General features: G+C 37.3%; 1 protein-coding gene across 3 annotated transcripts; it reads left to right on the forward strand.

Moving 5' to 3' along the window:
- The first annotated feature begins 1201 nt into the window (after nt 1–1201).
- cnot10 (CCR4-NOT transcription complex, subunit 10) lies at nt 1202–19477 on the forward strand. Of its 3 annotated transcripts, none has more exons than XM_073811664.1 (19): nt 1202–1377; nt 1849–1943; nt 2035–2196; nt 4551–4701; nt 4823–4965; nt 5488–5565; nt 5783–5866; nt 7772–7889; nt 8125–8274; nt 9905–10110; nt 10391–10512; nt 11098–11277; nt 11407–11487; nt 14720–14833; nt 15191–15321; nt 15406–15441; nt 15673–15800; nt 15890–15965; nt 18545–19477. In XM_073811664.1, the coding sequence occupies exons 1-19, from the start codon at nt 1359–1361 to the stop codon at nt 18700–18702; spliced, it is 2232 nt and encodes a 743-aa protein (XP_073667765.1). In that variant the 5' UTR covers nt 1202–1358; the 3' UTR covers nt 18703–19477. The 3 variants fall into 3 exon arrangements, with proteins under 3 accessions (XP_073667765.1, XP_073667767.1, XP_073667766.1); XM_073811666.1 differs by having other exon boundaries at nt 15676–15800; XM_073811665.1 differs by having other exon boundaries at nt 4826–4965.
- The last annotated feature ends 4550 nt before the right edge of the window (nt 19478–24027 follow it).

Here is a 24027-nt window from a genome sequence, read left to right on the forward strand (position 1 = left end):
ACAACATTACTAAGACTCTGAAATCTGATTGGATGAGCTGCTTTTAAATAGCTGATAGCACTGGCTTCTGGCTTTATGACACACATGCCTACTACATCTAATTTGAAACAATTCAACCTGTATGTGAGCATACTTTTTGACTCAAGGGCCACAGCAAGTTTTGTGAAGGACTGGATACTGTTATGTAAATGACAAAGTAGGCATTTTTATTCATTACAATACAAATCAACACTCACTTACTACAGATAGGATTATAGACATGAAGCTCATTACCATCTTCAACCTTAAATTTCCGGTATATCTCTTGTGCATGTCACTAGATATACATCACTGAGAATACATCGGTTTCACATGATTTTGAATTAAGTTTTCGTAAAATTATTATTTTTAATTATATTCAATTATGTACACCAGTTCAACATGATTGAATCAAGTTTTCTTAAAATGGAAGTCTTAAAATTTCTTAAAATTTTCTTAAAATTTAATTTTAAGATCTTAATTCATTAATGTGCAATCGGTGTCCACAAGGTATTTTTCAGTATACAAATGTGAAAACTCGTAAAAAGTATTACGATTAAGTGAAAATTTTGACTTCATCGCAAGACAGCAGAACTCGATGTCCCAACAGAAATCTACAGCCCCATCTATTGGATTTTATTTGTATTGCACCCCCAATATAATCCCTTAGAAAAAAATACAATTGATTTATTATAATAAAATTGTATACCTGTTTTATTTAGCTGATTGATAAAGGCTTCCATCGTTTAAAACTCCCTTACTAAAATACCCATGTTTTTGTGGTAAAAGTGTAGTAACCATGGTTTCTTGGTGAAATGATTATTACTACTATAGCAAAACTATAACCAAACTAACTACAAAATAAATAAACTGACTAACTACAGTAACCATGTATTTTAACTGTAATAAAACCATGATGGTTCATTTTTGTAAGGGCTATAAAATACCACAGCTGCAACTATGGTTAATGTAGTGAGACCATGCTAAATTTGAAGTCACCTATTTGTTTTACGACAAATAAAAATAAATAATCGTTTGGTTAATTTCGGTACCGAAATCATTTGACGTCACACACCGATTGGCTTGCGCAGCGTTCCAGTCACGTGCATTCAACTGCAGTTTTTTTCACGCCGGACCGAGAGGTGGCGAGCGCGCGCACGATCAGCCGTTTAAACATCGCTCGCTCGCGCGGCGGTTGTGGGTAATATTAATGGCGGAAATCTGAGTCTGCTCTTGGGAAAATAAAATCTTCAGTTTTCTCTCTTTACACATTGAATACTTGGATTAATATACACCTTCACCTGCCGTGCAAGTGAATAAACATCAGTAAACTTAAGGGAATGGCTGAAACAGGCTCAGGTGAGCGAGCTTTAAAAAATTCACTTAGTAATAAATGCTACAGCAGTTACAGGCGCTGCTGTCAATGTAAACAGATGATTTCTCACAAACACGGGCTTATTTTGAGTTTAGTTTATATAGTTATTAATATTAAATCATATTATGTTTACAGTGCGTGTTGTAATAACGACTTTTGAGTTCGAGTTGAATATATTTAATTAAATTCAGTGAACTGGCCCACCACTGTTTATATACGCAGGCAATGTCAGTCAAGTTTGTGGCTTTAAGATGCAAGTTTACGTTTTAAGAAATGCTTTCCCCCCTTAAGTTCTAAATGCTTTTTTGTTAGTTCGTTTTTTTACAAATATCAATATTAAAGGTTTAAAGCTTATGTGGGTTACAGCGTTTATAGTCGTATAATGATAGTAAATGCTGCCATTAGTTAAGTTGAGTCAAACACGTGTGACCAAACTACATCTGTTCCCTCTTAAGAACAAACTGGTGACATGAAACATGACAGCTCTTCATCTCCTGGGATCTCAGATCAAGAGAAGGAGATGGCAGCCAATGCCTTTGAGGCTTTTAAGGTAAGTGTATTAAAGAAACTGAAACAGATGATCTATATGCACTGTTGCTTTTGTGGTCACTCTTGAAAAGATATATTGTGTTGTTTTGTAGGCTGAAAATTATGACGAGTCCCTGAAACACCTTGACAACCTTCAGGAGTTGAACAAGGAGGACTATAAGATTGCAATGAATAAAGCAGTGGCAGAATTTTATAAAAGTGGACAGACAACAACCAGCACACTGAAGCATGCGTTAATGACCTTGAAGAATCAGGTTTGATGTTTCATTTGCCTTTATAGTTGGTCATTTATTAAACGTGTTAGATGAACTGGATTTTGGTAAGTTTCTCATGTTCCTGGGTCAACATTATTGGCTATGTTTACATGCGCAAAATTTTGTCAAACCGACTGAATTCAATCTGATTGCAGGTTCCCACAGTACAGTTTACATTCTGATTAAAATTTCGTATACATGTACATTCTATATAATCCGAACCAAACGTCCTGCGTTTCAAAACCAGCCCAATGAATATTCAAAACTAGCCTTAAAAGCATCCCAATGACTATTTACAGTCCAAACACCAATAACTTATTAACGAAATACTTTCATCTTTAGTCCACAGAAAAAAATCAACTCGCTGAAAAGGTTTGAAAGTAGCCCAAATCTGAAGTCCGCCAAAACTTGGCAACGCAGCATACAGCATCTTTCATCCAGTTCACGCTTTATCTTTGGATAAATGTACAAAGTCAAAATTCAGTTGGAGAAAGTTTTTAGATATAGGCAAAGAAAACACACTTTTCAAAAGGAACGGCACTATTTTATTGCTTTATGTAATGTTATTTAAGACATGAATGCTGCAGAATGTACAACACATGGCCACTTTAAATAAAAGTCATGCACTTAAGCACAATTCTTCTGTGCATGTGCACAAGATATTTTTCGATTAATCGTTTTTTAAAACGTGGTTGATTCAGAATCGATTCTCAAAGAGCATAATCGATTTTTTTTCCCCATGATTTTTTCTGCAAACATTGAACGTAAGATTAACGTTAATCAAATTACTAGTCTTCTTCACTAGATGTCACTCTCTTTTTTGCCTTGCGCGATGTTACCAAGGCAAGACAACAAACGTTAGTGTTGTGGCTTTTACCTTCTTTTTATTAATTACGCACTTGTAAACTTCTGTTCACTGTTATTTTTTTTCAATATAGTATTTGTAGTAAATCTATATTCATTGTGTTGAATCGAGAATAAAAACCAACCCGAGAATCGGAATCGGAAATAGAATCGAGAATAGAAATTGAATCGATTTGATAGCTTGTGAATCGAAATTGAATCGATCTGGAACATCTGAATCGATACCCAGCCCTAGATAATACATACTGCATGCATACTTTTTTCCTGATGATCGGGTCACAGATCGGACTACACCACTTCTTACAATTCGATCGAAATGTGCAATTTAATCATATTGATTAAGGTGTTTACATGAAGGCTTTTTAATCTGATTAAGCCACCAATACAATTACAAACTGATTGTTTGGTTGCTTGTAGGGATGCACCGATAGGATTTTTTTGGGCGGATACCGATTTAAACAGACAACTTCTGGACGATACCGATGCCGATATTAAACACTTGTGTACAATACTATACAGTTGGTCTATTAGCTAGTTTATTTCTGCATCAAATTATTTTTACTGAACATGGATTTTATCTAATTAACATTCAACTGACCAATCTAATAAGAGAGGCACAAAATAAGCTCAAACAAATATAATAAGACAGCATGACAACCTTTAAAGGTGGTTTTTGCTATTCAGCATTTATTTTATTAACAACATTAACTCATTTTTTACATATAATGGATTTCTTTATGGAGTTAATTAATAAACAATCTGTATCGGCCTTTCTCGTGCTATTGCCGATATGCCGATGGTTTAAAATTCATCAAAAATCGGCCGATAAATATCGGCGGCCGATACATCGGTGCATCACTAGTTGCTTGTAAACGTACCTATTGTTTGTCCAACCAATCAGATTTCAGGGTTAGGTTATGCACAACAACAGGATTATTGTTACAGGAATACAGATGATGTTAATCCAGGAATGTGCATTACTTGGCAAAACCAAGCTGGGTTGTTATAATTTAATGCTTGATCTTGGTAATGATTTGTATTCTATAAATATAAAGATCATGGTATTTAGGCCTTGTCCACACAGACTTTTTTTACGCACTTCGGCAGTTCATCCACACAAAACGCGGTATCCGGTCACTGAAACCGACATTTTTTAAAACCTCTGCCAGGGTGAGGATTTTCAGAAACTGTGGTTGTTGTGTAGACAGTAAAACCAGGGTTTTTGCTTCTGATTAAGGCTTCTGATTGGCCAGTGTGGCTTTACAATTAGGGTTATATAACTGCCTGCTGTTGTTGTATGCTCTTGACAGCGTATTTTTGCGTTTTCATGTAGGCAGAGATTTCTTTTAAATCAAGCTTGTGTGGATTTTTTTTAAACCGCAGGAGCAAAACTGTGGTTATGTCCATGCGGACTAGGCCTTATTTAGTAAGATGTTGTTTAACAAATGCAAAAGCATGGATTACTGATGATCATTTATCATTGCTTGTAGATGCACACAACCGTGGATGATATCGATGGTTTGGATGATGTTGAAAACAGTATCCTCTGCTACAATCAAGCGGTTATTCATTACCACATGCGACAGTATTCAGAAGCTGTAGCCATCGGGGAGAAACTTTATCAGTTTCTTGAACCTTTCGGTATGTTTCAGAATACAGCAATATGTACAATAAATTTTTTGTAGTGCACTAGACCAGCGCTAAAAATAAAATGGGTCTGGTGCTATAATGTGGCATGGCTTGATGATGTTCTCTGTCCTAGAAGAAACGTTTGCTCAGTCCGTTTGTTTCCTGTTGGTGGATCTTTACCTGCTCACCTTTCAACCTGAAAAGGCGCTACATCTGTTGGCCATGCTGGAGAAACTGACTGTAAAAGAAGGAAACCACAAGAATGGCAAAGGAGAGGTGATAAAGGCATGCTGCTTTAAAGTGGACATAAACTGTTAATCTTGCTAAAGGAGTAGTTCACCCAAAAATGAACCACGGCGGTAATCCATAAGATGATAATTAGTTCTCGACTTTCATGATTGTGTGTTTTGTTAAAATCAGACAGGGCTTAAGCCTAGCTCATACTAAAATGCATCTTTGAGCTGACTTAACTAAAACCTGCTTGCACTTTCATATCTTAACATAAATCAAATATATGTATCAAACTATGCCTATTCAGTGTTGTTAATGTGTGACCTTGTCTGTGAAATTCTCATAATGTAATGATGAGATTAGGAGCATCCAAGTTTGATTTTTACGTTGATTTCCCTCTTTAGCATGATCTTACTTAAAGATATCAAGGTTATATTTTCACAGAATGATCTTTACATTATGTAGGATGATTTTATGTAGAAAACAGTAAATCATAAAAAACACTTTAGTTCACAAATGTGTACTTTTTACTCAACTTAAATTTTGCCCCTGTATGATTCCTAACAGAACACAAATAAAGATTCGGCCGCTCAGAAAGCAGAGTTCACAGCTAAGATCGAGGCAGCCAAGTCAAAAATGCATCAGGTAAGTGGTGTAAGGGTGTGACCGATGTTAAACCTGTTAGGCTGTAATGACTGTGCTGTACAGGGATAAAGCATAACCTGAAATGTAACTGCTGCCTTTAATAGGAATTGCATTGTAAATAAATACTATATAGCTATACTTAATCTCAAAGTTGGCATTGGAAAGAAGTGGATCAGCTTCCAATCATGTGTTAAATCTATGATATGTGTGCATGCAGTATAAAGTACGAGCGTACATACAGATGAAGTCGTTGAAGGCCTGCAAAAGAGAAATCAAATCTGTGATGAACACATCTGGAAATGTGAGTATTTTTTTTTTAGTCACTAAGGGTGTTTTCACACATTTTGTTGCACAACGTGGTGCGGCCTCGGAGTGCACCAAAATACATTATATAATTTTTCGGTTAGTGCAGTTCGTGCTCACATATGTTGTTTTTACCATACTCGAAACGCCGCACCGTACACCGTGTGACAACAGTCAGCGCTGTCATTGGTCTCTGACAGCGCTTACCCCCACGTTTCCACAACAACCAGCCTGACAGGAAGAGCGAAGCTAGCAAGATAAGGATATAAATGATGCATGTCTTTGCGAAGTTTCTTTGCTTTAAAACAAAATTGCGCAACTACTCTTTTAAAGCCCTTCTCACGGAGCCGTTTGCTAAAAATAATGAAAGTGTCACTATTTTTTGTGTGTAGAGGACAGCTATGCATTTATAAAATCATCAGCTCACAGCGCCAGTACACAGCGAATATCTACAACAGACCAAGATGGCTTTATTTGTTGTTTACCCACAATATAACACCTGGCTCACGTCTAGGGATGCAGCGATTATAGATTTTGATGGTACGGTTATAGTCTGATAAATAATCACGGTTGTACGGTTATTACGGTTATTAAGGATTAATTTATTTCACAACATTAATGTATAAAATCACATGAATAAATTTTTAATCAATTGCTACATTTTTCTGTATTTTCAGTTTGTGTATTTTCTCTACAATTCTTGGACAAATGATAATAATAATAACTTAGCTGGCTTTGACTTAAACAGTATAGGTGCCTTTAAAACCTGTAGGCTATTCATTTTAATGATCTTTTGAATAAATGTAATTTTACATTTGGACTGAATAAAGTTATATTATTTTGGTTTGTTTGAAGTATTGAAGTAAAATATATGAAGTAAAAATGATAAGAGCCTCTCAAAACGAATAATAACACAGGGTCATCCTGGGCCAGGCCAGTCATTTTGACAGGTGTAGCTTAATATTACACAAAAATCAAATATAAATATTAGGGGTGGCAAGATTAACGTGTTAACTCATGCTATTCATTAATTAATCATTAACGCGTTAAAATAATTCAACGTAATGAAATGCAGTCAGACCACCAGGAGCCCCGCCCGGGTTTGATCCGCGAGCAGGAGGTTTTTAATGCTGTACAGAGTAGACCGATTGAAGTGTGGCTCTTTCATGTACGGATGCAGGTGCGCGCGCGCACACACACACCCACCCACACACACACATACACACTCACACACAAACCAGATGCACGAACAACCAAGAGACGCGTCACGCGCACATATTCTTTTGAACGCGGAGCTTTGTCATACAATGCACAAACCAGATGCACAAACAACCAAGAGACGCGTCACGCCCACATACTCTTTTGAACGCGGAGCTTTGTCATACAATGCATCATGACGCATGCGCCTCTTGGTGCTTCGTGGATCTGGTTTGTGCGTGCGTGAAACAAAAACACACGGTGTAGCGAAGGCTTTACGGTTACTTAACCGTGACGTTTTAAAGCGCGGTTAATAGTGAAACCGGTTAATCGCTGCATCCCTACTCACGTCACGACGGAAGTGGCTCAAACATGTGGAGAACTTCCTGTATTTAGTTCAACCTGAGGTCAAGCAGCGTTCACACCACAAATGGGTCGCACCTGAGTTCGGCGACAGCCGCTCGGAGACCACCTGTTTAGAGCGGTCTCGATGCGGCCGTTTAGTGCGCACCAGAGTGCGGCTGTTGTGTTCACACTGACGCAAACTAACCGCACTTGGACCGACACGTCATTTGTGCCGACTTAAACAGTGCATGTGTGAAAGCACCCTAAGACATGTTTATTTTGAAGCAGCCTAATTTAGACACTTCAGGAATACGTTAAACTGTAATTTTCGCTGACTGTATGTTTGTTTGCGCTTCTTTAGTCTGCACCCTCCCTTTTCCTGAAGAGTAACTTTGAGTATTTGAGGGGAAATTATCGTAAAGCTGTGAAACTCCTCAACAGCTCAAACATCGCCGAGCATCCAGGACCACTGAAGACTGGTAAACCCACTATAATACAATAACCAGTAGTCAATAACCACCTGTATCAGCTTTAGAAAGAAAAGCAGTGATGTAAAGGCAAACAAGCCAACCAGCATTGTACCCTTAGTCTGTTCAATGAGGTTAACTGTTTGTGTGATTTTATTAGATTACCAGTGTTACTAGCTGCTTACCTAAAACCGTAAAATAATTTTTCTGTTTGTTTGGATTTAACATAAAGATTTATCATTAATAGGTGAATGTGTGAGGTGTATGTTCTGGAATAATCTGGGCTGCATCCATTTCGCCATGGGGAAACACAACCTGGGTCTGTTTTACTTCAAGAAAGCTCTACAGGAGAATGACAACACGTGTGCCCAGCTTGGGGATGGCAGTAATGGACAGGGTAAGAGAAAAATCTATAAAAAACAATGGTCAAAAATGATCCCAAGCTGTCACTGGGGCAGTACCCTTTTAAAAAAAAAAATGTAATCTGTATCACTTGGGTACAGATATGTTTACATTTGGTATCAATATGTACCAATAATTTTGTAATTTTTCAAAATCCAAAGGTCCAGCTCTGAACCAGAAAAAGTGGTTTTTAAGTAGCAATAAAACATTGGTGGTCTAGAATTAAGAACCGATTGTGTCAGGGGGTGAGGTTTCTGAGACCGAAGAGTATGCAACAAAGTCGCTTTTCCATGTGACCACGTCGGAGCTTGCCCTGTTGTGTGGCAAAACATTCAACAAAATGGCTGTTTTTATAGCGGCTGCTGTGAAAAATGCCAGTAAAAGTGACTATTATCAGCTTAAATTGAATTTAGTTGACCTTAACAGTGACCCTAACAACTTGCAAAACAACCAGTAGTTCATGGACATTGGCATATGGCCAGGCATTGCTTTTCCTGACATATATGTTTGTCTTGCCTAACACTATTAAACCATCCCACCTTTCTAGAACACACGGCTCATCATAATGGATGTTTTTTTAATAAAGGCTCACTGACAAAACTTTACAATTACACAGAATAAGAGTATTCATTGGTGTATTTTAAAAGGATTGTTTATCCCAAAATTTAATATACCTGACATATGCCTACTGCTACTGCTTTAACTCTCCTTTCAGTGTTTTTTGTAGCTCCAAATTTTTGTTGAATATGTTAGCACAGTCGATCACACAACTACTTTTCCCATTTTAGACGCGTTTTTCTCGCAATGCTAATGCTGTCGCTCATACTTTTTGCCACTTAGTGGGCATAAACGCAGTCACTTTCGCCAAAGGTGACATCACGTGCATACCCCCTATATTAGAAGGGTAGCTACATGCTAAGGCTAACCTTGTTTTGGGTAAACTATAAAATATGTTATGCCCATAACGTTACCTTTGTTTATATATCACGTCAAGCTGCACTTACACGTTGGATTCGTCACATTTGGATGCCAATGTAGTCAAGCAAAGTCATGACCATAAATAGTGTTTCGATAAATTACCCCGAGCTGCACGTTCATGTTGATTTACCGCCTTTGGATGCCCAAAGCTGTAGGTGCACAAAGCCATTAATAATAACACAACATCTGTCATTGTCAATGGTTTGTCTTTGTTTGGCGCTACCACCCTAACATTGCTGGAAAACATGAGACGTATACAGTGACGTGGACTGCTCTGTGGTGGAGCTCTAGTACGTGGAAAGGCAAACCGGTTCATAGGAGGCTCGCCAGTCGAACCAACTTCGAATCAGCAACAGCACTAGCTCTGAACTAGCACCCGGTTCTTTCTGGTGGAAAGGGGGGTATAGGTGTAAGGTGGGTTCGATCACGGTTGGAGCTAATCTTTGTAGGACAGTGGCCCTCCTGCACCAGGAATGCCCACCCCTGACTTAAGGTGTACTTTTTGAAGGTGCACCACCACCCTAGTGACAGCTAGGGACTATTTTTCTGACAGTGTACAGTTGAATTTGCAATTTAGTTATCGGTTAAAGAGATTTCAATTACAAGTGTTTTACTGCAGTAATTATGTTTACATTTTCTCTCCACAGCATCTAAAAAGTTTTTGGGGATCCCCATGTGCGCTCTGTTAGCCAATAAACGCTACGAGCTGCTGTATAACTGTGGGATTCAGTTGCTTCATATCGGCCGACCGCTGGCAGCATTTGAGTGTCTGATGGAGGCGGTGCAGGTGTATCACTCGAACCCTCGACTGTGGCTCAGACTGGCAGAGTGCTGCATCACAGCCAATAAAGGGGTACAGACGATTTTAGCTTTATAATATTTATAACAAAAGATCTAATACATCTCTCATTTGTTTTATTTGGTTAAAAGCCTGTTCATTAAATTTGTGTAGTATTGCGATGTTTGAAATCTTGTACTTGTTTTGCACACTGAGAACTTTGACATGAAAGTGTAAACTTGTTCTTAATGTGTACGGTATGCAAGCTCTTTGTTAATTTTTTTCCCCTGAAAATGCATAAAATATGTACATTTTGAAGGTGTTTAATTATGTGAAATTTTCTTATTTTCTTCAGAGCTCAGAGCAAGAAACAAAGGGTTTGCCCAGTAAAAAGGGGATTGTGCAAGCTGTTGTTGGTCAGGGCTACCATCGCAAAATTGTTCTGGCATCACAGTCTACACAAAACACCATTTACAGGTGACAAACACTTTTTAACTTTGTGTAACTGAAGCAATTTACTAGTAATTGAGAATGTATAATGTTTTTTTGTGATTAGAACAGACATAGCAAGGGTTCAAATTGAAGGGTTGAAGTTGTGTAATGTCAAATTTTCTCCAGTAGATGTCATCCTAATACACTTTTCCATAGAAGTGACTAAACACATTGAAAGTATGTTGCTCCAAACCTGTATGAGTTTCTTTATTCTGTTGAACACAAAAGAAGATATTTTCTAAATGATGGTAGGCACACAGTAGACTGTACCCATTGTCTTCCATTGTATTTTTTTTTCCTACTATGGAAGTCAAAGGGTCAACTGTGTGCTTACCATCATTATTAAAAATATCTTCTTTTGTGTTCAACTGAATTAATAGATTCATACAACATGAGGGTAAAGAAATGATGAAATAATTTTAATTTTTGAATGAACCATTCCTTTAATCACGTAATCTTTTGGATCTAAAACACTGGATACTAAAGAAATGGTATCAGAAATCTGTAATGCAGTGACCATGCTATTGTTTTGTAACAACTCTTTCTGCATGCTTGTTTGTGTGTGCCCAGTGAGGGTCAGTCGTCAGCAATCCCAGTGGCCAGTATGGAGTTTGCGGCAATCTGTCTGCGAAACGCTTTACTCCTGCTGCCAGAGCATCAACAGTCTGACAGCAAATCAGACAACGGCTCCAAGAGCTGCAGCCAATCGGGCAGCACAGAGAGCTGCGGCGAGACCGGTGATGCCTGCAGGTATCCAGCACCAGACCACCCTCATTACAGCTTCTGTCATGTGCTAGAAATATTAACAAATACTCAGAGTTTAGCTGTTTAGACACAAACCAGTGCTTTGACCTGTTGACCTTTTTCTTTGACTGACAGTGGAAAGACCCAAGAAGCAGACAAGTTTATTCCTGCCACCCCGTCGTCACCATTGAGAAAGCAGGAGGTGGAAAACCTCAGGTGAGATTACAGTGGACTGTTCTGGAATGAACGCGTCTCACTTTATAACGTTGAGAAAAACAGCCTGAAGACACTTGAAATGACTGGTTTTGGAGGTGTGAGTCAGCTTAGCCCACTGAGTCATAAATCTTGTCAGCTAATAAGTTTCCTATGAGACACCAAGGTACAACATTTGGCACACAGATGTCTCAAAAATCTAATGTTGTGAAGTTTTAATGAGATCGTAAGTATAATTACATTGATTAGTTCCAAGTATTTGGACCTTAAAGGAAAACATCAAAATTTTTGAGTATTTTACTATGTTTTTATCTCAACTTAGACAAATTAATACATACCTATCTTTTTTTTTTCAATGCATGCACTTAATCTTTGTACAGCGTGTTGTGAATGTGTTAGCATTTAGCCAAGCCCCATTTATTCCTTAGGATCCAAACAGAGATGAATTTAAAAGCCACCGAACACTTCCATGTTTTCCCTATTTAAAGACTGTTACATGAGTAAGTATGGTGGCACAAAATAAAACGTGGGGATTTTTTTTAAGCGGATAAAAAATGACAACTATATTGTATGGCGGGAGAGCACTCAGTTTGTAGCACTTTGACCTCGGGCGCAGTAATATTGATGGAAGTTTGAGCGAAAGAGGGTAGTCAGAAGTGAAAATAACCATGTTTTATTTTGTCTTTACTTATTTTATTTTTATTTATTTTGGCTTCTAAATTCATCCCTGTTTGGATCCTAAGGAATGAATGGGGCTAGGCTAAATGCTAACACATTCACAGTGCCACTATACAAAGATTAAGTGCACGCATTGAAAATTATAGGTATGTATTAATTTATATAAGTTGAGGTAAGAACATAGTAAGATATTGAAAAACGGTGGTGTTTTCCTTTAAAATTGCATTTTCAATTGACATGGGAATACTCCATCTGTTTGCTTACATTGCGGACGCAAATGCATGTATCCGATTCATATCTGATTTAATTCCACATATGAATGAAGCCTTAAAGGAGTAGTCCACTATATAGATGGGGCCCATTGACTTGCCGTAGTATTTTTTTTCCTACTATAAAAAGTCAATGGACCCCATCTTTAAAGTGGACTACTACTTTAAACTGATCTGAGAATATGCACTTTTTCCTGCATACGCGTTTGTGGGTCAAATCCGATCTGTGCCACATGAGGAAAAAATCGGAATTGAGTCACTTTAAAAATGCGATGTAAATTGGATCTATTATTTAAACCCATTCAGTGTAATGCTCCTTTGGTAGCAGGCTTTGCTTCAGGTGTAGCCTTTCTGGCATTTAATTGTGAAAAACCCTCCATCTGACTCACCCAGCACCTCTCACTTATTTTATGTCCTTGCTTCACATAAGTGTGTGTTTTTTTTTCCTTTGGGGATTGATTAGAGCCTCCACCCGTCCTCTCGTTCTCTCCCATCCCCCTCACTTTTGATCCAGCGGGCTGGCCGGATGTGGTTTCTAGTGAAGGGAAGGGGTGTTGCCTGTGGATTGTGTTGACCCTGCATTAACACACCGATACAGTGACACTTTTACGAGACCGAGCAGTGCACCATTTACTCAAACAGCTCTTCTTGGAATCCTGCAGGCTTTTGTGTCATTTCCTCTTTTGCCCTCTTATACTCTTTTCCTGTAATGAGGAGTTTGTAGTGAAGCGTGGTGTTTAGGACACCAAGCAAACATGATTCATCTGCTTGATCATTGTTAAAGTGCAAGATAAAATTATCATACGTTAAATTTGTGCCTGTGGTAGTGCTTTGCAAAAAGCTACAACTTTTTAAAGCGATAATTCACCCAAAAATAAAAATTCTATCATTTTATCACTCTCATGTGTTACAAACCTTTTAAACATTTCTTTGTTCCAATGAACACAAAGGAAGGTTTGAGGAATGTTCTTAATTAAACTGATCATGAGCCCCTTTCACTTCCATAGTATTCTTTTACCCTACTTCGTTTTTCCTAAATAAACAGCCAAACAACTCTCATATGACAATAGCAGTTAATTAATTCATGCTGCAATGCATGATTGGTAAAATTTTCAAATCCAAAGACTTAAATAAGTTAAATAAGTGGATTCAACTCAAAATTTCTTGTTGAATGATCAATTTGTGCATTAAACTTAAACACTTGCGTAATGGAGGAAATTTTCAGGGTTAAGGTTAAAGGATTAGTCTGTTTTCTTAAAACAAATCCAGATAATTTACTCTCCACCATGTCATCCAAAATGTTGTTGTCTTTCTTTGTTCAGTTGAGAAGGAATTATGTTTTTTGAGGAAAACATTCCAGGATTTTTCTCATTTTAATGGACCCCAACACTTAACAGTTTTGTTCAAAGCAGCTTCAAAGGACTCTAAACGATCCCAAACGAGACATAAGGGTCTTATCTAGGGAAACGATTGTCATTTTTGACAAGAAAAATAAAAAATATGGCCTTTTAAACCACAACTTCTCGCCTATCTCCGGTCCTGTGATGCACCAGCGCGACCTCACGCAATACGTCATCACGTCAAGAGGTCACATATGATGTATGCGAAACTACGCCCCAGTGTTTACAAGTGTGGAGAAAGAGGACCGCGCCAACGTTGTTGTATGTCCAATGATACTAATTAATGTCTTTGTGTCAGTTATTGTTTAAAATGGTCCGCAAATGTGCGTTTCATATATGTAACACGTGACCTTTCTGTGTCACTACGCAATTGCGTGAGGTCGCGCTGGCGCAAAGTTGTGGTTTAAAAGTGCATATTGTTTTTTTTTCTTGCCAAGAATGGCAATCATTTCGCTAGATAAGACCCTTATGCCTCATTTGAGATAGTTTAGAGTCCTTTGAAACTGTGATTTTAAACTGCATTAAAACTGTAAAGTGTTGGGGTCCATTAAAGTCTATTAAATGAGAAAAATCCTGGAATGTTTTCCTCAAAAAACATAATTTCTTCTGGACTGAACAAAGAAAGACATTAACATTTTGGATGACATGGGGGTAAGTAAATTATCTGGATGTTTTTTAAGAAAATAGAATAATCCCTTAAGTGTTCTTATTTATTTGAGTTAAAACAAAATAAGGGGTTAACAGTGAATATCTCAGCTGTTGCATTAACTATAATGAAACAGATTTAGTTGTATTGTTTGTTCATAACAGACCAGTCGATAGTCACTTAAAACTGTGAAATGTGCTTAAAGACTCACTTTTATCTTTGTTTTCGTCTCTCTGCTCCAGATGTGCGATTTTAGCATGCAGTGCGTATGTGGCTCTTGCTCTTGGGGACAACTTAATGGCTCTTAACCACGCAGAAAAGCTCCTACATCAGACAAAACTGTCAGGATCACTCAAGTAAGTCCATCTCTCTTCTTCAATCTGATTTAAATCTTGTATATGTCTTCCACATTAGCATTCAGGAAATATTTGAGCTTCTCTAATGCCACTATGATTGACAGCTGCTCTGGCCAATCCTGAGTGATTGGAACATTTGAATTAGTGATTACATCTGTGTTTAGTTTGGTAGCCGTTTCTGGTCGGTTTGTTTTTTTTCTATCTGGATTTCCCAGACACAGATGAAGCTCAGACTAAGTAGTAAATTACCACTCTCAATACGAAACAGTCAGTTTACCTTTAGTCTTTGTCTTGGGAAGTGGCTTTAAATAATGGATTCTGAATCAATATTTGATGAGGTGTGCGCTGTGCTCTCAGGTTCCTAGGTCACCTATATGCCGCCGAAGCCCTGATCTCACTGGACAGAATCTCCGATGCCATCGCACATCTCAACCCGGAGAACGTAACCGATGTGTCTTTAGGCTTGTCGCCCAGCGAACAAGACCAAGGTACACTAACACACAATAAAATGTTTAGGTGTAAAAGAGCACATGGGGTGTCGGGTACTGATGTGTGTTTGTGCTGACCAACAGGTTCTGATAAAGGAGATCTGGATCCTGTTGAGTCCTGTAAGTAACATTGTGATTCATCTTCTCTTTATTAAAATGTTATATTTTCAAACTTTTTTTATGCACCATCAAATTCCAGATTTTCAAATATCGTCTTATCCTTACAAAGTACACATCAATGGAAAGCTTATTTATTCATGCAGCATTCCAATGATTTAAGTTGTGTGATCTAGGTTCAAATTGAGTAAATAATGAAGTTACAGTTTGTTGATGTGTTTGCGTGTGTTGCAGCAGGGAAGCAGACCCCATTATGTTACCCAAGCTCAGTGAGTTCTGCCCGAGCCACGATGCTTTTCAACCTGGGCAGTGCGTATTGCTTGAGGAGCGAGTATGATAAAGCACGCAAGTGCCTCCATCAGGTAAGCGCATGGTCCATGTCAAGCATTTGTGTCTTTCGTTCACGTAAACGTTCACAGTCACGTGACTTTCTGATGTGTCTGTATACTAGGCTGCTTCAATGGTGAACACTAAGGAGATTCCTCCAGAAGCCATTTTACTGGGTGTTTACTTAGAACTGCAGAATGGTGAGTCACACGCTTCTCTAAGGACTAGATTGTGTATACTACGGGTTTACCACTGCAGATGTTTGCATCTCAGTCCAGTTTCTAACAGTAGGCAGCAAAATTATTTGAGTGCATTGTGGGGATTTTAGTGAAATTTTAATTGAGTACTGCACATTTAATTTTTATTCACATTTTATTATAATTTTGTCTGTTGTGATTAGAGTATCATATTACTTATATGCTAACTTAAAGGATTAGTAAATTTTCTTAAAAAATTAATTAACCCACCACCATGTCATCCAAAATGTTGATGTCTTTTTTGTTCAGTCGAGAAGAAATTATGTTTTTTGAGGAAAACATTGCAGGATTTTTCTCATTTTAATGGTCTTTAATAGAGCCCAACATTTAATACTTAACTCAACACTTAACAGTTTTTTTCAACGGAGTTTCAAAGGTCTATAAACGATCCCAAACGAGACATAAGGGTCTTATCTAGCAAAACGATTGTCATTTTTGACAAGAAAAATAACAAATATACACTTTTAAAGCACAACTTCTCGTTTAGATCCGGTCCAGCGCGACCTAACGTAAATGCGTAGTGACGTAGGGAGGTCACGTGTTACATATATAAAACGCACATTTGCGGACCATTGTAAACAATAAACTGACACAAAGACATTAATTAGTATCAGTTGACATACAACAACGTAGGAACGGTCCTCTTTCTCAACACTTGTAAACACTGGGGCGGAGTTTCGCGGTCGTCCTCTGTGACCTCTTGACGTCATGACGTATTGCGTGGGGTCACGTTGGCGCATCACGACCGGATTTAAACGAGAAGTTGTGCTTTAAAAGTGTATATTTGTTATTTTTATTTTCAAAAATGACAATCGTTTGGCTAGATAAGACCCTTATGCCTCGTTTGGGATCGTTTAGAGTCCTTTGAAACTCCGTTGAAAAAAACTGTTAAGTGTTGAGTTAAGTATTAAATGTTGGGCTCTATTAAACTCCATCAAAATGAGAAAAATCCTGCAATGTTTTCCTCAAAAAACATAATTTCTTCTCGACTGAACAAAGAAAGACATCAACATTTTGGATGACATGGTGGTGAGTAAATTATCTGGATTTTTTTAAGAAAATGGACTAATCCTTTAAAGCTACAGTTTGAGAGCTGGGCATCAGCAGGTTCTTGTACTCCACTTTCATAAAAAAATCTGATATTTACTCACCTCCCTGTCATCCAAGATGTTGATGTCTTTCATTGTTCAGTCGAGAAGAAATTAATTTTTTTGAGGAAAACATTCCAAGATTTTTCTCTTTTATAGTGGACTTCAGTGGACCTCAACAGTTTTAAGTTTCAATGCAGCTTCAAAAGCCTCCAAACAATCTCAACCATGGCATAAGGGTCTTATCTAGTGAAATGATAATATTCGCCAAAAAGAAAAAATAATTTTAAACCACAACTTCTCGTCTTGCACTAGCCGTGTGACGCGCCAGCATGACCTTACATATTACGTAATTACATCGATAGGTCATGCATTACATATGTGAAACGCACAGTTGCGGACCATTTTAAATAATAAACTGACACAAAGACATTAATTAGTATCATTTTACAGAACGATCCTCTTTCTCCATACTTGTAAGCATTGGAGCGGTAGTTTCGGATATGTCGTGCTTGACCTTTTGACGTGATTATGTAAAACATAAGGTCACGCTGGCTCGTCACACAGCTAATGCAAGACAAGGAGTTGTGGTGTAAAAGCACTTTTTGGGCAAAAATGACAATCGTTTTGCTAGATAAGACCCCTAAGGCCGGGTTATACCTTTTTTCTGAGTCGGCTGGCGTGTGCACGCGTCCGCGCAGCTTTCCAAGTATACTCCCCGCGGCTACACGTGGATGGCCGCGTTGGACACGTATACGCAATACAAATTATTTCTTATTCAAATTATTAGTAAAATTATTATTGATTTTCAACATTTACAGTACATTAAAACATTTGGATAGATGAAGAAAAGTATGGGTCCACTACTGCAAACAAAGTTTAGAACAAACAACAGGAAAACAAAGAACAGAAACCAAAACAACATGGTGACAAAAGTGCTCCACAGCTTTCTGTTCTTGGTGAAAATAAATGAAGAAAAGATGATGGTGTGCGCAAATGCTGTCTATTGTAGTGTAGTGTCCTGTCTCAACATTTTCACTTGCATGCACGGTCTTAAATTTTGGGCAGCACATGGACGTTGCACGCGGACCCTCCACGCATATGCGGACGTCCTTAGTATACCTTCGGTTGAAATCGTTTAGAGTCCTTAGAAGCTGCATTGAAACTAAAGTCCAATATACGGAGAAAAATCCTAGAATGTTTTCCTTAAAAAAATTATTTTGTCCCCGACTGAACAAATAGAGACATAACATCTTGGATGACATGGGGGTGTGTAAAATAATTGAAATTTTTATTTGAAAGTGGAATATTCCTTTATTTTTTGATTCTTTGTAAAACATGACAATGGTAACTAGCCAAATGATTTTCTGAGGTTAGACATTCACCTTTCCAATTCTTTCACTTTCAATAATTTTTCGAATTTTGCTCTTGCAGGAAACACACATCTGGCCTTACAGATCATCAAGAGGAACCAGCTCCTCCCCTCCATCAAGCCCGAATCCTCCCCCGACCTCCGCAAGAAACCACCTCCCTTCCACTCAACACAGCCCATACAGACACCAGCCCCCTTTACGCAAGTACAGCGCAAGTGATTCACTCGCACAACCCCCGTCCCCCAAACGCGCCGAAACACATCTTAAATATTATTTATGAGGCTGCAGCAACTCCGCAGAAAGACGGACGGATTGGAGACGTGGACCGATTGTCTGTTAAAGACTGATAGAAGTGTGTGATGACTTTTGGGGGTCTATGAAATTATAAATAAATTTTATTTACACTCAGTGGTGTGACGTTTATGAGTGGAGACAAAGCACCACCTATGAAGACCAAGTCTCCTGAGAGGAGAGATTGACGTGACTGCATGACCTCAAAAAAAATCATCATTGGTCATTGTTATGATCTTTTAGCCTAAAATCATGAACGCTCGTAGTAGGATGAGATTTTCCTCTCTTTTAAAGTGTATAACTTTCTCTTCTACTGGTGCATACAAACTCAATAATAAATACTAAATGTGCACGCAAGTCTCGTCTCTGGTGCTGTGCGTGGACAGATGTCGGCTTGCTTTCATGTGTGGTCTCTTCTCTTTATGCCCTCTTTCCTCAGGGTGGCCCATCACCTCTCCCATGCTGGCCCATTCTTATGCTAAATCCCCCTGCACCCCCAACCCCACGCCTTCTGTTTTTCCATCCACATTTCTTTTCATTGTTACCCAGATCTTCCCTCTGACGTGCTGTCAGTGATCCGAGAGGTCTTCTTTAAGCTTTGATGGAACAGATTTGGTTTTGCAGCCATCTGATGCTTAAAGTAGCGGATTATGTTGTTTCCAACCCTTTTCATCGTGATAATAAATATCTTCATCTTGTAAAATCAGGATATGCTATTATTTACAAAAACATCAAATTCAGAAAAAGCACCCACATAATTTTAAATGCCAATCAATCGAGGCATATTTACCCTTATCCTAATCTATCTATAGAGCAGCTATCATTGTTTACAGCCCAGTCGGTCCCATCTGCCAAACCACAAACATTTTCCTGCAGGCTTGAGCTGGATTTGGTTGACCTCCTGGGCTACGCCCCTCTCTGACCTTTGACCTGTTGGTATGCAGGGACGCCCATTCCTCAAACAGCATTGGGGGCTTTGTGAAGCTTTTGTCAAGTAATTTAGACTGAACAAAGTCTCTTTGTGATAACGCTCCTTAAACAGGATGACCAAATATTTCACACAGTGATTTAAGGTGCACTGTTAACCATAACCTTGTATTCATAAACCATCTGAGAGATTATTGGTTAGCGGCATTTAAAAATACTAAATTAAAGGTACATAGTAGTAAAACACTCATATGTGTGTGACTCTGGACCACTAAACCATTCATAAGGGTCTTTTTTTAGATTTAAACATTATTATACATCTGAATAAATAGGCTTTCCATTAATGTCTGGTTTGTTAGGATAGGATAATATTTGAGAGATCCAACTAACAGAAAATCTGGAATCTGAGGTTGCAAAAAATTAAAATATTTAGAAAATCTATAAAGTCCTTACTAACTCATATATACTGTAGGAGATTTACAAAATATCTTCATGGATCATGATCTTTAATGATTTTTGGCATATATTATAGAATATTTTTCTAATATAATTTTGACCTGTAATGTATTTTTGGCTTTTGTTACAAATATACCCGTGCTACTTAAGACTGTTTTTTTTTTGGTCCAGGGTCACACATAGCTTTTTAAGTTTTTTAACATCCATCATGAGCTGGAGGGGAATTCCTTTGTGTCAATAAAACATCGACACTATCATTCAGAACAAACCCAGCTAGTTAGATGACACGCCTTTCGACGGAGAACAGATTATTTGCAGAAACCTCATGGCTGCCTTGCTTTTTACTGTCAAAAGGCCGACTCTTGCGGGACATCTGAGTGTTTAAAGCTTGACAAACTTGCTTAGGTTGTTGAAAAGTCAGATTTTATCTGACGGATCATTTGGACCTTCTAAAAGTGATAGTTCATCCAAAAATCATTTTCTCACTCTCATGTTGTTACAAACCGTATACATTTCTTTGTTCTGATGAACACAAATCTTATTTGTGTTCATCAGAACAAAGAAATGTATACGGTTTGTAACAACATGAGAGTAAATGAGGACAGAATTTTCATTTTCTGATCTTTTTAACACTACAATGGTTAAGATAGCTTAATTCATACAAGGCTAAGCTAAATTCAGGACCTGGTCTTTGATAAATTAAGATAAAACAGATAAAAATTATTGGTGTTGTATCTTGAGATAAATCAATGGCACTGGCTTATTTTAAGATCTGTCAGTGCAAGTTATTTTCAATTGAGACAGCTCAAACATGTATTTTAGTCTTGGACTAGCCTTAAGCCTTTTCTCTTAAACCAGGGGCCTCATGTATAAAACTGTGCATAGGATCCTTACTAAAAGTCTACGTATGCACAAAAGCCAAAAATGGCATACACCAAAAAATATGAAGACTTATAAAACAAAGCAATGTTCCCTTTATAAATCACAGATCACCTGCAAGTGTGCGTACATGAATCATCCTAATATCCCACCCTGCAAGCCCATTCTCCCATCAAGTTTGTTTTTTTATAAATCACAACCTTTGCGTGGGAAATGGCGTACGCACGTTTCCAGCCCAGTTTTGTGCGTACGCACGCTTTGTAAAAGAGGCCCCAGGTGTATTGTCCAAAATAGTCAAGATCTCCATGCTCTGATGTTTTGACTGGTCAACCTAAACTCAATATAATATTTAAAAAAAGGAAATATATATATAAAAGGAATATACCTGGAACATTATTCCTGTCAATGAAACGAATTCCAACTACCATCTCTCCTACCTTCATGTGCTATCTGAATTATTATAATCCAATTCAGATATTCCACATAATGCACCCTAAAGTAATCATATTAATATGGGTTTCATGTCATAAGAAGCCATAAACTGTGTGGCACAAACTAACGCTTTGGCTCTATTATTAAAAAATTATTTTAATTAGATGAATCATTTTTTTACACAATCAATACACAGATTTTTGCTACAAATGAACACTTAAAGTTTGTTTCTGGGACGTACTGTTATCGTACAATTACACCGAAAGTGACAGGAGTGCAAAGGTTACAACTTACCCCATAGGTGGGATTAAAAATAATTCAATAAAATTCTGTCTGTATACTAAAGGTGGATATTGTTTATGTATCTGCCTATAATAGATAGATATCCACACATTCATTATTTAACTATCCCTGTATTATGCATCAATGCATAAAAATAGATTTTTTTTAAACGGCTTCACAATTGTAAGACAAAAAAATCTTAATTGTGAGTTGTTTCCCGTGATACTGTATGAAGAGTTATTACATTAATCAACATTATTTTCATTGTTGTTATTTCATCATCATTGTGTACCTGAGGCTCAATTGTAACACTGCGTTACAACTAACCCCGCTGTGTAAAAATGTTTTCAATCCCAGCTATCAATCAGTTTACCAGGAGTTGCTGACATGTTTCAAAATGGTGCTATGTTTTAGGTGATTAAAATAATATAATGTTTGAAACTCAGATGAAGACATTTACTTCCATGCCTCCAAAACACTCTTTGTTCAAAATCTTAAAGGGGTGGTACCACTCCTCCCGCGGTAGTAACTCCTTCTTCATTTTTTCGTACATTATCGGAAAGATTCGGTTAAGCTAATCTTTCTTTTATAAATGTGATTCAACTAAAGACTCTTCAGAGATATAAAGGATGTCATACTATATAGGTACTTCTGATTAACACCAGAAATGCAGAAACAGCTTGTGTTATGTGAGCTTTAACCAAAACACATCAAAACTGTTCAGAAATTCACAGGAGATCATCTTCTAACAGTAAGAGAAAACGACCTAAAGCACAAATTGCTCAACCCTGTAGAGATACACTTGTGTTCAAATGCTTGACTGAATTTTTTTTTTTTTGTGATCTTAAAAATCTTTTCAAACATTTAAGCATGCACCTTCAAATGAAATGACTTTCAAATGAAATAAATGTGCTAACATTTTACTTTTCTAATGATAGAAATTACTCTTATATTCCAAGAATATTTTTGAAATGGATGACTTGGACTGATTAATGAAAGGAAAGCAGTCAATGAGTCCAAAATAGATGTGAACTAATTTAATAAAGTTTAAAGAAAGCATCTCAGGGTGAAACATCAAGCAGCTGCTTGATAAAATCCCAAATGGTACATTTCTGCAAACTCGAGGAAAATGGGGACTACAGTGAAGATGATAAAATACGCTTTCCATTTATTTTGAATGATTATTGCCATTTGTGTTATTCCCTTGTTTTAACGAGTTTACCATCATTTAAAATGTGGACAATATAAACCTTTGAACAGTAGTGTATATATATTTGACACTGGACCACAAAACCATTCATAAAGTTTTTTTTTTAGACTAATACATCTATAAATAAGCTTTCTATTGATGTATGATTTGTTAGGATAGGAGAATATTTGGTTGCGATACAACTAATAAAAAATCTAAATATTCAGAAAAATTCTCTTTAAAGTTGTCCAGACAAAGTCCTTAGCAACTGCATCCATCAAATTTTTATATATTTACAGTTCATTAAACATGATCTTTACTTAATATACTAATGATTTTAAAGGACATTAAAAAATGTCATTTTGATTCATACAATGAATTGTTGGCTGTTACAAATATACAAACAAATGAAGAGTTTGGTTCCAAAATCCAATAATTTTGACTGATTTCAGTAAAAATGTGTTTCTATATAAGAAAGTGACGAGATGAAAACCACTATTTTCTGTTAAACTTTCGCATAGCATCTTTAGGTTATAATAACATTAAAAATTCAAATCCACAATTTAATTTTCAAAGATTTATTATGATTTTTTTTTAAATGCTATAAATCTTTTAAATCAATATATAAATAAATGTGCCATGTTATATTCATTTAGTTGACTAGAGGTATACACTGATAAAAAAATAAACATTAATAGCATTAATCAAAACACTTACTGGCTGAAATTTTTTGACAGCGAACAGCTGTAAAATGTTTTAGTCATGCTCTTTTCGTTGACTTTGAGTAAAATAATGGAAAGTTTTTCATAAGATCCTCTGGGATCATTGTGTTAGCATGACAGAAGCTTGATGCTGTTGCTAAGGACAAGCAACAGCCGCCATTTTCCCTTCACCCGAGTGCCTCTCACATAAATTATTTGATGGCTTCCGTTTCTTCCCCACCACAGGTTTATCAATGCCATTAAAAGTATTATTTTGCTTTTGTTTGTTGATCACAAAGTACAAAGTAGATGAGAAAAACTAGGATTCTGTGTATATTCAAAGCACCGCCATTGTTGTTTACAATGCATGGAATGGTGCGCTGTGAT

This window comes from Paramisgurnus dabryanus, chromosome 13 (assembly GCF_030506205.2).
Source record: "Paramisgurnus dabryanus chromosome 13, PD_genome_1.1, whole genome shotgun sequence".
Classification (NCBI taxonomy): Eukaryota; Metazoa; Chordata; class Actinopteri; order Cypriniformes; family Cobitidae; genus Paramisgurnus; species Paramisgurnus dabryanus.

What these genes read in the sequence shown, in the direction of transcription:
- cnot10 (XM_073811664.1), top strand. An exon ending in TAATGACCTTGAAGAATCAG is followed by an intron (nt 2,197 to 4,550) that starts GTTTGATGTTTC and finishes CATTGCTTGTAG; the next exon opens with ATGCACACAACCGTGGATGA. An exon ending in TCAGTTTCTTGAACCTTTCG is followed by an intron (nt 4,702 to 4,822) that starts GTATGTTTCAGA and finishes TCTCTGTCCTAG; the next exon opens with AAGAAACGTTTGCTCAGTCC.